Raw genomic sequence first — 17,955 nt, 5'->3', positions numbered from 1 at the left:
AAAAAAAAAAAAAAAAAAAGACATTTTAGTATCCCAGCACTGTGGGAAGCCAAGGCAGGAAGATCCCTTGGGCCAGGAGTTTGAGACTAGCTTAGGCAACATGGTGAGACCCCATCTCTATCAAAAAAGACACAAAAATTAACCAGGTGTGGTGGTGTGGGCTTTGTAGTCCCAGCTACTTTGGAAGGATCAGGTGAGCCCAAGAGTTAAGAGGCTGCATGCAGTGAGATGACCTCACCTCTACACTGCAGTCAGGGTCTCAGCAAGACCATGTCTCTGAAAGAAAAAAAAAAAAAAAAAAAATGTAAAAACCAGGGTGGAGGGGAATTTTTCCTTCCTTAAGTGAATGAAATCTTCCAAAATGACACAATAAGTCCAGACCTTAGCCTGGTTTTAATGCTACCATCACCTTAGGAGTATGTGGCTTGAGAACCCAACACCTTCACACCTAAGGAAGGTTCACATACATTACGCAGCTGCCAAGGCTTCAGTTTTAGTATCTGACAAACCAGGTATCTGGGCCTGTAAGCCCAGAAGTTAACTGACAGTCTGGAGGACAGAGCTGTTTGCCAAACCACATTTGGCTGAAATCCAGCTTTGTTCTATCCCAGCTAAGCTATCCTAATAAAAATACACCCTGTTGAGTTGCTGCTGGGTTCTCACTGAGTAGATGCCTTTCAGGCATACAAAAGCAGTGCTTTGGAGGTCTCCGTATCATTTTGAACTTTGTCAGCCTGAGTCTCCATTAAAATTCAACTTAAAAAACTAATAAGCTTTAAAAAGATCGTCAAACTGTCAGGTGGCTTTCAGTCAAGTATTTATCTTTGAAAATAGTTTACTGTGAAGTATTGTTAATTTAAAACTTTATATTGTTAAACTATAATTTTTTTTTAATTAAAACTTTTCCATATCTCAATGATATCTAAATTCATCCTTCCTGGATTAAAAAAAAAATACTACCTCCAAACCAGAAGGAACACATTTATTAGTATTAGTTTTTTAAGAAAATGAAAATAAGATTCACTTTTAAGGCCAATTGATACAAGGGCTGATTTTGATATACTTCAAGAATATTCAGCGTGTATTTCACCTAGAAACAACCTCCATTTTAAGATTTTAAAAGTAGACAAAAGATATTGATGCACACTACTGCATTTTCCTTATTAAGTGTTTTGAAAGGGATTTTGATAGCAATGACAGCAGAATGTGCAGGGTGTACTATGCTGCATCTGTGAAAGGAAATCTTCTACAGAGGAAAGCATTCCTTTCTCTTTACCACACCACGAAGGGTGAGAGTTCTGTGTTACTTTCTTTTGCAAAATCATTTATTTAAATCTTTCACAATTAAATTGGTTGGCCCATAAGAAAAGTACATACCATGAACCAATTACATGAACTCAAATGGATAACAAACTTGAATTAAAAACTGTAAAACTTTTAGAAGAGAAAATCTTTGTGACTTTAAGTTAGGCAAAGAATTCTTGAGACACAACACCACAAGAGCAATACAGATCTTTAAAATGCATAGAGAGTCAAAATTAAGAACTTCTGCTCTCCAGAAAACACTGTTAAGAGAATGAAAAGAAAAGCCACAGACTGGGAGAAAATGTCGGCAAATGGAATCTCTGATTTGCACCCAGAAAACATAAAGAACTCTCAAAACTCAATAAAAGGAAAACAAATCTGCTGGGCAGGGTGGCTCACACTTGTATTCCCGACACTTTGAGTGGCCGAGGAGGGCAGATCACAAGGTCAGGAGTTCAAGACCACCCTAGCCAACACAGTGAAACCCTGTCTCTAGTAAAAATACAAAAATTAGCCAGGCATAGTGGTGCGTGCCTGTAGTCTCAACTACTCATGAGGCTGAGGCAGGAGACTCACTTGAACTCGGGAGGTAGAGGTTGCAGTGGACCAAGATCACATCACCACACTTTAGCCTGGGCAACAGAGCTAGACTCCGTCTCAAAAAACAAAAAAGAAAACAAACCAATCAGATGATCAAAGAATTAAATGGTAAACAAGCACAAAGGAGAATTTAATTAACACACACACGCATCTGACCTCTGAATGGGAGGACTTTCACCATCCATGTAAAGGAGACCGAAATAGAAAAGTGTATTACTGACCACATAATAATTTAAAGCTTCTTACTTAAAAGAAAAAAAACACAGAAACAAAAACAACAAAGGTAGGGCAAAGGATATGATAAGAAGATGATAAATTATTAAAATTGCTGAAAACCTCATACAAAATGAAATATATACCAAGGTCACACAGACAAAATGGCAAAAATAAAAAGAAAACTCATTGAATGGAGAAAACAAAAGATGCTAAAAACACTTTAAAAGTCCTCAGCCTACCTAGTAATGAAAAGAATGGAAAGTAAAACAAGTATGCTTTTCATCTAGCAATTTAGCAACATTTTGCTTCTGTTTTTAAGGGCATGCTAAATGATGTGGAAGGTGTGAGGAGACAAACACTCCCCTATAGAACTGGTTTGAGGACACTGGACCCAGTTTCAGAAAAAAAACATCATCATATACATCGAAAATAGGGCAGTAAATTTTTTTAAAACTATATACAGTGCAATTTCAAGACTGCTAGGAAAACGTGGTTAAACTCAGGGTGAAGGAGTATGTGAATTACCATTAGCAGTTAAGAGAATCATAAAATCAAGGATTATCAGGCCAACTATGGTGGCTCATGCTTATAATCCCAGTGGTATGGGAGACCAAGGCAGGATGATTACTTGAGCCCAGGAGTTCAAGACTAGGCAGGGCAACAAAGCAAGATTCCATCACTACAAAACATAAAAAGTTAGCCAGGCATAGTGGCATGTGCCTGTAGTCCCAGCTACTTGGGAGGCTAAGGAGGGAGGATTAATTGAGCCCAGGAGTTCAAGGCTGCAGTGAGTTATGGTCCTACCACTGTAACAGAGGAAGACCCTATCTCAAACAATTAAAAAAAAAAAGATTGTCAGATTGTGATGGGATCTCATCCATCAATTTGTGCATCTTTCTTCATATAATGGAGTGACAGCCAGGCACAGAGGTGCACACCTGTAGTCCCAGTTACTTAGATGGCCTAGGCAGGATAGCTTGAGCCCAGGAGTTCAAGTTCAGTCTGCATAACAAAGCAAGACCCTATCTCTATAAAAAAGAAAAATAAAATAAAATTAGGGCAACCACACTTAGACTTACTCAAAGGCATGTAGCTTGTTAATGTCTTTACAAAAAAAAAATTTTCCAAACATCTAAATAGGAAAACAATGTTTTTCTATAACTACATATTAATTAGTATTCAACATTTAATCAAAAAATACAAACTCAAGTTAACACCAAGAACACAAGCAACAAGAGGAAAATAATACATTGCAATTCATCAAAATTAAAAACTGCTGTGCATAAGGACATCAAGGAAAGTGAAAAGAAAATCCACAGAATGGGAGAAACACCTGCAAATCATGTATGTGATAAGGATCTACAATCTAGAATATATAAAGATTTCTTACAACTCAAGAAAAAGGCAAACAACCAATCAAAAATTAGGTGAAGAACTTGAATAGACCTTTCTCCAAGGAAGATATACAAACGACAAGTACATAAAAATACATACATCAGTGGTCATTAAGGAAATGAAAATCAAAAATAGGCAATACTGGCCAGATACAGTGGCTCATGCCTGTAATCCAAGCATTTTGGGAGGCTGAGACAGGAGGATCACTTAAGCTCACTTCTAGACCAAGCTGGGCAATAGTAACAAAACCCCATCTCTAAAAATAAAAATAAAAAAATTAGCTGGGCATGATGGCATATGCCTGTAGTCCCTGCTACTTGAGAGGCTGAGGCAAAAGGATCTCTTGAGCCTGGGAGTTCGAGGCTACAATGAGCTGTGATCAAGGTACTGCACTCTATCCTGAGTGACAGCGCAAGACCCTGGCTCATAACTAATAATAATAATAAAGACGTTGAATAGAAGCCAGTGGGGGAATTGAAAAAAGCCACACACAGGTACAGGTAAGACAGTATGTTCAGAAAAGATCTACGATGACCTTAAGTTTTCAGGCTCAGAACATGCCCAGCCAATCTTTTAAAGATTTCCACAGCACAGAGTCATTCTGTAAAGGCTGGAAGAGGTGGCTGCTTTCTCAAATATCCAATTTTCAACAAAAGAGCAAAGTTATATAAAGAAGAAGAAAAACCTGGCCTATTCAAAGAAACAAAATATATTAGCAGAAACTTTCCCAGAGAAAGACAATGGACTTACTAGAAAAGACAAGTATCCTAAACTTGCTGAAAGAACAAAAGGCACAAAGAACTAACATCCATCAAGAAAATGAGCAAAATGAGTCTATAAACAAAGAGAAGAGAAGAAGGAACCCAACAGAATTATGGAGCTGAAAAAAAATAGAATGACCAAGTTGAAAACTTTACTAGAGTGGTTTAAAAACAGATTTGAGGAGGTAGGCAAATCAGCAAATTTGAAGATAAGATTTGAAAACACTGAGTTGAAGGAGAAAAAAATTAAAGAGGAGAAAAAACTAAAAAGAATATAGAAGAGTGAAAAGAGCCTAAAAGACTTATTTAGGCAGACCAATATAGGAATAATGGGAGATTCAGAAGAAAAACAGAGAGAAAAAGAGACAAAGATTATTTCGTAAGACAGTGGCTTGAAAATTTCCCAAACTGGCCAAAAGGCATGAATATATACATCCAAGAACCTCAATGAATTCCAAGTAGGGTAAGTTGGAAGAGATCCTTACAAAGACACCATACAATCAAATGTTAAAAGCCCAAAGACAAAGAATCTTGAAAGCAGTAAGAAAAAAGCTACTTGTCACATATAAGTGACACTCAATAAGATTATCAGCTGTTTTATCACAGAAACCTTAAAGGCCACAAAGCAGTAGGATGATACATTTATAATATATTTAAAATGCTGAAAAGAAAAAATAACTATCAAGCAAGAATTCTGTATCTCGTTTAAAAAAAAAGTGCCCTCAAAAATGAAATAGAAATTAAGACATTCCCAAATAAACAAAAGCCAAGGGAATTCATTACTACTGGCATTTCCAAGAAAAAATGCTGAAAGGAGTCCTTTACATTGACATGAAAGTCACTACACTAACTTTGCCAAAGCCATATAGAAACGTAAAGTTCTCAGGTCAAGGTAAATACATGGACAAATATAAAAACTACAGTATTATAAATTTGGCTTATAAGTCTACTTGTTATTTTCTAAAGGATTAAAAATACTTACGAATCTGTTAGTGGATACACACATAAAGATGTAATTCCTGATCTCAATTACATAAAATGTTGGAAAAAGACAGAGCTATATAGGAGTAGAATTTTTGTATGTTGCTGAAGTGAAATTGGTATCATTCAAACTAGACTGTTATAACTTTAGACTGTTATATGTAATCTCTATGGTAACACAGAAAGTAAGAAAACACAGAAAAGGAAATGAGAGTCAAAATGTGTCACTACCAAGAAATCAACTAAACTCAAAGGAAGGCAATAACGGAGGAAATGAGGGACAAAAAAGCCGTAAGGTATACAGAAAACCTATTTTTTAAATCGCAAGATTAAATAACTCCCTACCAGAAATTACTTTAAATTTAAATGTTTTAAACTCCAAAAGAAGCTGACTGGCAGGAAGGGTCTTTTTAAAAATAGGATACAACTATACACTATCTACAACAGACTCACTTTAGATCTAAAGACACCAATAGGTTAAAAGTAAAAGGTCAGAAAAAGATAATGCAAATAGTAACCAAAAGAGAGATGGAGTGGCTATAGTAATATTCTCATATTACAAAACAGATAGTCCAAAACTGTTTTAAAAGACAAAGACATTATAGATTGATAAGAAAGTTAATTCACTATGAAGATAGAACAATTATAAATATATACACACGCCAAACATCAAAGCTCCCAACATATGAGGTAAACACTGATAGAACTGAAGAAATAGACTGTTCTGCAACAACAGATGGAAACTTCCAACACCCCATTTCCAATAATGAACAGAATAAGACAGAGCAATAAGCAAACAGAAAGAAGACTTGAGTTGCACTATAAACCAACTAAAACTAATAGAGCACTCTACGCAACAAGAGATACGCACTTTTCTCAAGTACATATAGAAAATTTTCCAGGACACACTGTATGTTAGGCCACAAAATAAGTGTGACTAAATTTTAAAATGACTGCAATCATACTATCCTTTCTTGTTAGAGCAGAGCCAAATGAGAAATCCATAACAGAAGGAAAAATGGAAAATTCACAAATACATGGAAATTAAATAACATATTCCTATACAACCAATGGGTCAAAGAAGACACCACAAGGGAAATTAGAAAATACCTTGAAACAAATGTGAATGAAAACAAAACTTACCAAAATTTATGGGATGCAGCAAAAGGCATTGCTAAGAGGTAAATTTATAGCTGTAAGCACAACAAAAATGAAGCTCTCCAACCAACAAGCGAACATCACACACTGGGGAATAGAAAATGTATAGCAAACCAAACCCAAATTTAGCAAGAGGAAAGAAACAAAGATTAAAGTAGATAATAGAGTGAAAATAAAGGAAAAAAAAATCAATGAAACCAAAAGTTTATTCTTTGGAAAAAAAAAAATCAACAAATTGCCAAATCTTAAGCTACGTGACTAATATACAGAGTAAACTCAAATTACTAAAGTTAGTAGTGAAACTGGACATTACTACTAATTTTACATAAATAACAAGGATTTTAAGAGTACTCTAAACAACCCTATGCCAACAAATTGGATTATCTAGATACAATATATAAATTCCTAGAAACAACCTAGCTAATTTATGAAGAAATAGAAAATTTGAACTAGTAATCAAAAACTTCCCACCAAAGTAAAGCCTAGGACAAGAGGGCTTCAAGGGTAAATTCTACCAAACATTTAAAGAACAAACACCAATCTTTCTCAAACTCTTCCAAAAAACTGAAGGAGGAGGAACACTTGAAAGTCATTTTATGTGACCAGCATTATCCTGATACCAAAGCCAGAGAAAGATACTAGAAAACTATACAGCAATATCCGTTATGAATACTGATACAAGAATCCTCAACAAAATGCGGGTAAAACAAATTTGGCACTGCAGCAAAAGGATTATAAAAGATCACCAAGTGACATTCATTCTAGGCATGCGAAATGGTTCAAACATATAAAAATCAATTAATGTGGTACACCATATGAACAGAATAAAGGGGAAAAGCAAAGATCATCTCAATTGATGCAGAAAAATATCTGACAAAATTCAATACCCTTTCATCATCAGAAAAAAAAAAAAAAAAAAAAAAAGGACACAAACTCACCAGCATAAGGCCATTCATGAAAAACCCATAACTAACATGATATTTAATGATGAATGAATGATTGAAAGCTTCTCCCCTAAGATCAGGAAAGAGACAAATATGCCTGTTTTTAACCACTTCTATTCAACACAGTACTGGGAGCTCTAGCCAGACTATCAGGCAAGAAAAATAAATAAGGCATCCAAATTGGAAAGGAAGAAGCGAAATTTATCTCTGCTTAAAGACACATGACGGTATATGTAAAGAACACTAGACATTACACAAAAAGTAGTTAGAGCTAACAATTCAACATTGCAGGACACAAAATCAACACCAAAATCAACTATGTTTCTACACACTAACAACAAACAATTATAAAAAGAAAATTAAGAAAACGATTCTATTTGCAATGGCACCAGAATAATCAAGTATTTAGAAATGAGCTTAACCAACAAGGTGAAAGCCTTGTACACTGAAAACTACATCCCTGAAAAAATTAAGGAAGACAAGAGAAATGGAAAACCATCCCATGTTCATGGATTGGAAGGCTTAATATAAGATGATAATACTAACTGAAGCTATCTACAGACTTAATGCATTCCTTCTCAAAATTGCAGTGACTTCTTTTGTAAAAACAAAAAAGTCCATCCTAAAATTAATGTGGAATCTCAAAGGACCCTAAATAGCCAAAACAATCTTAAAAAAGAAGAACAGTGGGTGGGCGCAGTGGCTCATGCCTGTAATCATAAAGTGGCTCAGCACTTTGGGAGGTAAGAAAGTCAGACTGCCTGAGCTCAAGAGTTTGAGACCAGTCTGGGCAACAGTGAAACGCCATCTCTACTAAAATACAAAAAATTAGCCTGGCATGGCGGCATGAGCCTGTAGTCCCAGCTACTTGGGAGGCTGAGGCAGGAGAATTGCTTGAACCCGGGAGGTGGAAACTGCAGTGAGCCAAGATCGTGCCACTGCACTCCAGCCTGGGGAACAGAGTGAGACTCCATCTCCAAAAACAAACAAACAAAAAAGAACAGTGTTAGAGGAGTCACATTCCCTGACTTGAATACTTATCAAAAAGCTATGGTAATCAAAATAGTATAGTATTGGCATAAAGGCAGACATATGTATCAATGGAAGTAAATAATGAGCCCAGATACAAATCCTTGCATATACAGTTAACTGATTTTCAACAAGGATGCCAAGACTAATGGCAAAGAACAGTATTTTTAACAAACAGTGCCAGGAAAACTGGATATATCCACATGCAAAACAATTAAGTTGGACCCTCACCTTAAGCCATGTATAAAAACTATCTCAAGATGGATTAAAAATCTAAATTTAAGAGCTAAAACTATAAAACTCTTAGAAGAAAATATAGTAGAAAAGCTTCATGATGCCAGATTTGGCAATAATTTCTTGGATATGGCAACAAAAGAAAAGTAAATAAACTAGACCATCAAGATTAAAAACTTTTGTGCAAAGAGCACTATCAAGTCAGTGAAAAGGAAACCTACAGAATGGGAGAAAATGTTTCAAATCATAATATTTAATAAGGGATTAATATCCAGGACATACAACTCACTTAACAACTACAAAAACTCACTTAAGAAATGGGCAAAGGACTTGAATTAATGTTTCTTAAAGGAAGATATATAGGTGACCAATGAGCACAAGAAAAATAATCCTTAACATCACTAATCATTGGGGAAATGCAAAACAAGACCAGAATGAGACACCACTTTATGCACATTAGAATGCCCATTATAAAAAAAACAGAAAAGAACTAGTGCTGGCAAGGAGGTGAAGAAATTGGAACCCTCATGCACTGCTGGTGATGATATAAAATGACATAGCCACTGTGCCAAACAGTATAGTGGTTTCTGAAAAAACTGAATTTAGTATTATATTTAACCCAGCAATTCTACTTTTAGGTACACACATCCAAAACGATTGAAAGCAGGGACTCAAGCAGATGTTTGTATACCAATATTTTTTCATTGTGTGCCAATTCATTATTCACAATAGCGAAAAGGCGGAAACTGACAAAATAAATAGATGAGGGAAAAAAAGTGGTATGTACATATAATGGAGTATTATTCAGACTTTAAATGAAATGAGGTCAGGCACAGTGGCTTACACCTCTAATCCATTACTTTGCAAAGCCAAGGCAGGAGGACTGCTTGAGCTCAGGAGTTCAAGATCAACCTGGGCAACACAGAGAGACTCCATCTCTACAAGAAATTTTAAAAAGAAAAATTAGCCAAGCAGGGTGGTACATGCCTGTAGTCCCAGCTACTTGGGAGGTTGCAGTGGGAGGATCACTTGAGCCCAGGAGGTCAAGGCTGCAGTGAGCCACGACAGCACCACTGCACTCCAGCCTCAGCAACACAGACCCTGTCTCAAAAAACAAATAAAATATTTTTTAAAATTCTGATACATACAACAAAATGGATAAACCTTAAAAACAGTTATGTTAACTGAAATGAGCCAGTCAGAAAAGGATAAATGCCATATGATTCCACTTATATGAGATACCTAGGAGAGTCATATTCTCAGAGACAGAAACTAAAATAGAAGTAACCAGGGGCTGCGGGAAGAGGTCATAGGGAATAATTGTTGAGTGAGTAGAGAGTTTCAGTTTAGAATGATGAAAAAGCTCCTGAGAGATCAGTGATGGCGGCACAACCATGTGACTGTACTTAACAACACTGAAAGGTTAAAATAGTACATTTTATTATGTATATCTTACCACAATAAAAAGCCCCACAAGATAGTCAATGTTAAGTTTAAAAGAGAAGATACAAATGGGGAGACATTTCAGACGTGAATTTACAGGGGGATTAGAAGATGAGCACCAGCATCCAGCAGATGAGCACCCAATGAACCGAAATGTTGGCAGAGATCCTAGGAGTGAAGTAAACCAAATCACTTGGGAAGTGTGAAGTAATATCTTCCTCCAGGGAGGTCAGCAGATAGGAAATGTGAAGCCAATGTTAAGATTTCTCTGGAGTCTAAGTAAAAGATTATCAAATTGAGGCCGGGCGCGGTGGCTCAAGCCTGTAATCCCAGCACTGTGGGAGTCCAAGGTGGGTTGATTTACGAGGTCAAGAGATGGAGACCATCCTGGCCAACATGGTGAAACCCCATCTCTACTAAAATTACAAAAAAAAAATTAGTTGGGCATGGTGGCGTGCGCCTGTAGTCCCAGCTACCCAGGAGGCTGAGGCAGGAGAATTGTTTGAATCTGGGAGGTGGGGGTTGCAGTAAGCCGAGATCGCACCACTGCACCCTAACCTGGTGCCTGGCAAAGGAGTGAGATTCTGTCTCAAAAAAAAAAAAAAAAAGATTATCAAATTGAACAAGTCCGTTCTCAGTGTTTTCCAACAAGGTACTACTGACATTTTGGACAGAACAATCACTTCATCCTGTGGGACTCTCCTGCCTGCCATATGGTACTTAACATCCCTGAACTCCAAACCATTTACCAGGGGCATTCCCCTTACTTTTAGCACTTCAACAATTAAAAAGAAACACACCCACGTTTGTTACCATGACTCCCATGATCCCAGTTCACTCAGATGACAACCACAGAGTGAATGAATCCAAAACTGAAATATGAGAGCCCTGTTAGAATATGACAAGCTATAAAGCAGTAGCAAACAACCCTACATCTCAATCAATGCCTTAAAACAAACAAAAAAGGCTTCTGTCTTGTTCACACTACATGTTCATCACAGGACAGCCCAAGGCTTTATTTCACTCTGTCTTCACACCAGAGCCTGGGCTGATAGAGCTCTCACCCTGCAGAATGCTGGCGGATGCAGCGGCAGAAGGAATGCGATGTAGTGAGTGGTATGCTGGCATTTAAACAATTCACCTAGAAGTGACAGACAGTATTCTCATATTTCATTGGTCAAAGCAAGTCAAATAGCCTTGTCAGGGCCAGGAAAGTGCAACCCTACCACTTACCTGGAAAAAAAAGATTAAGCCCTGATGACTTCCAAACTATGCCTGCAAGTGTTCTGTCAAGTAGCAGATGCTATATAAACATTAATTAAAAGGTTGTAATAGTAGCAGTACTACTTTGCCCTTCCATCCATTCAACGGATATTTATTCAGCATCTGATATATGCTGGACATTGTCTACTAAGCATCAAAATTTGCCAGACACCATGCTAAGTAAGAAATCTGATGAAAATTGCGTAGTAAGTGGTAGGGTAAGAGAAACAACCTTTAAACAATTTAGTGTGGTATGATAAATGTGATCAGGAAAGTTAGCCCAGGTACTCCAGAAGTCACCAGGGCAAGTGCGTGAGCCAGCAATGGGGACAATGGTCAGGAAGACTTCAGGAGCAGTAATCTACACAGCTGCAGGATGCAGTCTCCCTGGAGGACTTGCAGGAGGTGCACAGATGAAGCATGAATGTTGAAGCTCAGGATGGGGTGTCCCTGCCTTCCACCAAGTCAATGAGACCAACTTGCACAAATTCCTCACAGCCCTAATCCGCAGTCGCTTCCATTAAATGTCCACTGACATGTTTACAGGTTTTCTTGGTTTTCTAGGTAGATCAGATGTAAAGAACAGATCTCTAGGACTACTCTTCACTTTTCCCCAAACTAGAACATTCTACAAGATGCTCTAAGTTCAAGGAGACAACAGTCATTGTATCAGTCCAGTTATCATAAGCCTTGGTTCTAACCTCAGAAAAAACTGCTTTCTCTCAGCTAATACAGCGCAACAAAAGGGGAAATGCCCTAGGAAAGCAATGTGTCAGAGGATCCTAACCACAGAAAATCAGGCACATTCCCTTTACGAGATATTATAAACATTATAAAGAGTAATTAAAAATAGTGGCTGGGTGCACTGGCTCATGCCTGTAATGCTAACACTTTGGGAGGCCAAGGTGGGAGAATTGCCTGAGCTCAGGAGTTCGTGACCAACCTGGGCAACATGGTAAAACCCTGTCTCTACTAAAATACAAAAAATTAGCTGGGTATGGCAGCGTGCGCCTGTAGTTCCAGCTGCTCAGGAGGCTGAGGCAGGAGAATTGCTTGAACCCAGGAGGCAGAGGTTGCAGTGAGCTGAGATTTTGGCACTGCACTCCAACATCATATTTCATTGGCCAAAGCAAGTCAAATAGCCTTGCCTGCTTCAGGGCCAGGAAAGTGCAACCCTACCACTTACCTGGAAGGAAAATAACAAGCCCTGATGACTTCCAAACTATGCCTGAGAGTGTTCTGTCAAGCAGAAGATGCTATATAAACGTTAATTAAAAGACTGTAACAGTAACTAAGTCTCGCTCTGGGCGACAGAGCGAGACTCCATCTCAAAAAAAAAAAAAAAAATAGTACACACACACACACACACACACACACACACACACAGTGCAGACTCCAACACAAGCCGTAAGATACACAGGATACTACCCTGAGATATTTACTACAAAGTTTCTCTAATAAAAAAAGTTTTCAACAGAAAATACATAAAATGTACATCTAGCAACACTACACAGTGACTAAAAATGAAAACTGTAAAGGCCTCTAAGCTACTAGGAAACATAATACTGACAGGGCTAAGGAAAGCAGATTCCAACAGCAATCATACTGAAAAGATTAGGCAAACACTACATGGAAAGTCTCAAGGAAATGGGGCACAGAGAGTAGGGGAAACAGAGAAGTGCTTCAAAGCAGCTTACGGTAACATGTTATCGTCTGCACAATGCAAATTTCACTTAAAAGTCATTCCTATGTAAAAGCCTGGCGGATCTGATTCACATTCCCAAACTGACTTTTACAGGCAGTGTAAAGCATAATCTGGTGAGTTCCTAAAAAAAGAGCCAGACTAGCTGCTGTTAACACTCCTGCCCTTCTAGTTAAAGGGAGGAGGGAACAGGGCAAGTTTCCTGACTCACCAAGGCCCCAGATTTCCAGCAGCAAGGGCCAGGCAGAGGCTCTGGGGACAGAATCCTGGCTAAGTAACCTTCCTTGTAAATTGCCCTGAGCAAATTAGCCAATTTAGCTTTATCTTTAAAATGTAGGTAACACAGCCTACTTCACAGAACTACAGTGGGGATTAAATTTGATAACTTTTAAGTTCCTAGCACAGCATGACTTTCCAAAGGAAGTGATAGTTTCCATTCCTTGGGGGCAAAAAAGGATGGCTCTTAAGGTCTCCCTCTTCTCACCAAACCCAAAGTCCCCACAAGTCCCCACAGCACAGAGCAGGAGGCATCTGAGCTGTGGCAAAAGCAGAAGAGGAAGGGAGTTCAAGAGTGGCTTTCTGGTAAAGAGCATGGGGAAAGAAGAGTGTTTTCTGTGTCTTTGTTCTATCACCCTACCAATGTCTGGCACGGTTGAATAACTGATCAGTGGACTAACCCACCCAGCAAACCCTCTGTCCTCAGCTCATGATCACAAGGGAAAACCGGCAAGAAGCACCAACTATTTATTTGAACCAAAGCTCAGGCCCCTTGCATTGTGAGACTCAACAGCTTATTTCTGTGCTGCATACGAGGTGCTAGCATTTACTACTATGGAAGATACATTTTTCTGAGTGTTCAGTGACATTTACCAAATGTGCCTCTGAATGGTCCTATTTCAAAAACTCTCCAGAAACTACTGTTTTTCCTAAACAAAAAGAAAATAAAATGGCCCCAGTAATACTTTCTTATCTCTATCCCTACCTACCTCAAGTAGCCTGTAACAATTCTACTTTGGTGAATAAAGCTGAGTCTTTTCTAAAACAAAATTATCTTGGAGGTAAAAACTGTAAACCATAACTTTGAGTAAGGAAAACTCTCAAGAGCAGTTTAAATGTAGTATACCTGGCTTATTCTATTCCAATGGCGTTCTGATTTTTTCATTAATTTACGCTAATGTTTGTAATTGTTTTAGGCCACACTTATCTCATTGTTTCCTAGCCTGTGTACCTGATCAAAACTGCTATGGTCTCTGAGGTTTTCTCCTGATTATTGAGAATCCTGCTCTGGTACGGACGGGGTAGCCAGCAGAACACAGACAGAACCTAGGAGCCTTTTAAATACAAAACTATTAAATTGGCAAATCACTGCCCTTTCTGTGACTAGCTTCTGGGGCTCTGGGATTACATGGTAAGCAACAGGATCAGATGGGAACCCTTTGCAGCTAACAAATCAATACCAGAAAAATTCCCCTTTACCCCTTACCCCTTTAACACAGCATGCTCCTCCTGCCTATTTACAAGAACATTTAGCATCATTTCCTTCTTAAAATGGGCCATCCTGCACCCTGGAGCTAGAAGAAAGTACTAGAACACTGACATTCAGTGCCTACCAGGTTCTCTCCGAGGGAGCTGCAGCAAGCTAGAGCTCCAGCAAGCTGCACTGTTGACAGCTCTTAGTAAGGGATCACACCCTTGTCTTTACGAGGTATTTCTGTCATCCTATATAAAAGCACAAAGACACAGTGGTCAGTTAGACAAGACTCCAGACTGTGGGAAGCGTAATCACTGTCAGAGAACATCAAAACCAATGCACGGGTGGAACGGCACCAAAGTAGACTCAAAGGTAGTTCAGAGTAAATGAGTGTCTCCATGTTTGCTTATTACTCATAACATTAGGCCTAAGCTGCTTTGCTGAAATACCGTCTAGCTTTGTGCTTTCCAGGGATGAAAATTATACTTATTCCAATGTGTGAGATTAAATCCCACTGCACACTGAGCTGAACAACATTCAGCGTGCAGTAATGCCACTTCCGGCAGTCCATCACACTGCTTTATTCATGAGGCTGGGGGACAGGGTGGAACCACATGAATTTAACAACTTGCTGTGCCTGAAATGTTCATTAAGTACTCTTATCTGCAGTCACCTGCTCACCCCATAGAACCACTCTTCACTAATTTAGAAACTATAATCTGTTCACATTTAAATTACAATGAACAGGAACATTTCCACTGGAAAAAATCATCACACATCTTGATTTCAGCTGCCAATTAGGTCTTTAGAAAAGGAAAAAAAAAAAAACCCTGATCATCTTACATATAGTAATTTGCCTTAATTGGTGCATAAATGGATCGGATATAATTTGTGGGTAATCCCCACATGAAAAATAGTTTAACATTTTACAACTACCAAAAATTAGCCTCATTATGTAACATTCTGGGACTTCTGAGTTTCCTAAGCATGAATTATGAGTATCAGTGGTAGAAGTGAAAAGAACTCTCCAGCCTAACAACAGGTTTCGGGAGTGACACATTCCAGATACATTTTGCGATGAAATTCACAGGGAGTCAGAGGGTTTTGTTGTTGTTTTTGTTTTCTGTCCTGTAGCAGCAGAAACTCCTAGATTAGGATGCCGCTGGGTGCGGTGGTTCAGGCCTGTAATCCCAGCACTTTGAGAAGCCAAGGCAAGTGGATCACCTGAGGTCAGGAGTTCAAGACCAGCCTGGCCAATATGGTGAAACCCATGTCTACTAAAGAAAGAGAAAAAAAGCAAAATTAGCCGGGCGCCTGTAATCCCAGTTGCTCAGGAGGCTGAGGCAGGAGAATTGCTTTGAACCAGGGAGGCAAAGGTTGCAGTGAGCCGAGATCACGCCATTGCACTCCCACTCCAGCCTGGGAAACGAGGGAAATTCCGTCTCAAAAAAAAAACAAAAAACAAAAAAAACAAAAGATTAGGATGCCAATACACAATAAAAGCCAGTGGCAAAAAATAAAAAAAATCAAACCCCGTCTCATTCCCTAGGTTTTACTATTTGTTTCCGTTGCTTTTAACTGTTTCTCTCCCAGGAGGCACTTTACAAATACTCTCTCTCAGAAGCATCAACAAGATTTTTCTCAAACAACCATTTCAAGAAGGCTTCAGAAATTACTTAAAGGCCAATTCAGAAATTACTTAAACTACCATTAGGGGCTCGGTCTTTGCCGCCAGACTCGGGCAGGTGACAGCGGCTCGGGCTCGGACATGGACACCTGGCACTGCGCCTTCCCACGCTAGGGGCCCCGCCTCCTCTTCTCCCGGGCTAGGCACGCAGGTGGAGGAAAGTAAACACCAGTAGAAGGCAAGGTGAAAGTACTGATCTCGCGACTCTCACAAAAACAAGTGGAAAAAGAAAAGAAAAAAACGATTCTAGCACAAAGCATCTCTGCGCCCCCACAAGCAGAGGCGTGGCTGCTGCTTTATCTTTTTAAAGATTTTACTTTTAGTTTTTTGAAAAATGTTTTTACTGCTTACCTCTAAGAAAAAAACGTATCTCCATTACCATAAGGTACAGAAAAGCGCTTTGAAGAAGTAAAGAGAAAACTGAAGTCACGTTCACATTCCCACCACTCACTGAAACCTTTGGGGGAACTTACTCAAGTGTTTGCTAATGAGTTTTAAAGGCTAGTTAGGCCCTTAACGCGTAATTGGGGTCCTGCTGTGCCTAAGATTTGGAATCTTGCAGCTTGTTTAACTTGGCCAATGTTGCTATTTCCCCCACGATTCCCTGAAAGCGTTTACAGAAGTTCTAGAACAAACACTGAAGTTATTCTTTTTAAATTCCATTATCCAAGTTGGACTGGTCTGGCGATAGACTATCAGAAAAAAAAAAAAAATACAACTTTCTTAAGCTTCCTGATATCTGTGCCAATTCCACGAGAAAGTGTGGGGAGCGGACAAAAAAGCCCCTCCCCGGTCTCACGAGGGCTGCAAACGCAGGCGCTGCGCCCCGCTAGCTCCCCGCCTGCACCCCCGGCAGCCACCCGAGGCGGAGCATAGCGCCAGGCTGAGCGCGGTTGTGTGCAGGGGCGCCCAGCCTCTCTGGTCCGCGTGGCACAAACGCGACCCACCGCGCACACCTGCAAGGCGCGCCCACTCCGGCACTCACACGGCTGGGCGTGCGGAATCTTCAGCGCCGCAGCCAAGGGCCACGTTTCTAGTCCAACGCCCTTAGGACCCGGTCGCAAAGGAAAGTCAAGCTGTGGGTGCGTCTGCATGACTGCGGGAGGCCGAACCCTCACCTGGTAGCGAGTCGCCAACTCCATTCTTCCTAAAGAGGCTCCAGTCTCCTCCAAGCACTCGGCCACGAGAGCCGGCCCTCGCCACGGGCCGGACGCACCGAGAACTCCCTGGGGCCGAGCAGCCGGCGCGCTCCGCCCGGAGTTCGGGCGGGACCCGGGAGGGGCGCACTCCGCGCCTGGGACAGGGGGAGCGCGTCGCGCGGCCCGCTCGGCGCCGCCTCGCTGAGCTTCGTGGCTCCCATCACTGTTTCAACTTCGCAGCCACTGAACTTCTTTTCGCAGGCGGAGCGAGAGGGGACTGCAGTTGTGCGCGGCAAGACCAGTTGCCAGTGTTAGGGCGCCGGGCTCCCCCCTGCAGCGGAGGGAGGGAGTGGAGCCGTCCGGCGCTGTTTCGCGCGGGAGAAATGAGAGGGGGCTGTCCCGGCGCAGCCTCCAGCTGGCACGCGCGCTCGATACTTGGAAGGGTTTATTCCAGGTCATGCCCTGGGGCGCGGGCTTCTGAGCAACCCGTCTCTGATCCAGGAAAATATTTTGTGGCGGCTTTGGGGCTTATTTTGTTTTGTTGTTGTAAAGGGGCAGGGTTCTCTTTGGGAGGATTTTGTCTCTCAAAACATTTGCTACAGGGTTCCCTTTGCAAAACATGCAACC

The 17,955-nt window shown here is 40.2% G+C and overlaps 1 protein-coding gene across 5 annotated transcripts in view; it reads right to left on the bottom strand.

The window, feature by feature from the left end:
- Positions 1-17,608, bottom strand: part of CDCA7L (cell division cycle associated 7 like) — a 39,244-nt gene extending 21,636 nt beyond the window's left edge. For 2 of the 5 annotated variants that reach the window (XM_032287015.1, XM_032287018.1), the window contains exon 1: positions 17,308-17,608. In XM_032287015.1, coding sequence (XP_032142906.1) covers positions 17,308-17,331 — 24 coding nt within the window. In that variant the 5' untranslated portion in view covers positions 17,332-17,608. The remainder of the gene's footprint in view (positions 1-17,307) is intronic. The other 3 variants (XM_032287016.1, XM_032287019.1, XM_032287017.1) reach the window with 2 other exon arrangements.
- Positions 17,609-17,955: the final 347 nt, after the last annotated feature.

The sequence above is a fragment of the Sapajus apella genome, unplaced genomic scaffold (assembly GCF_009761245.1).
Source record: "Sapajus apella isolate SASKATOON/1434 unplaced genomic scaffold, GSC_monkey_1.0 scaffold19, whole genome shotgun sequence".
NCBI classification, from domain to species: domain Eukaryota; kingdom Metazoa; phylum Chordata; class Mammalia; order Primates; family Cebidae; genus Sapajus; species Sapajus apella.
Note: the sequence above shows the minus strand (reverse complement) of the source record. Positions and strands in the feature narration are given on the sequence as shown.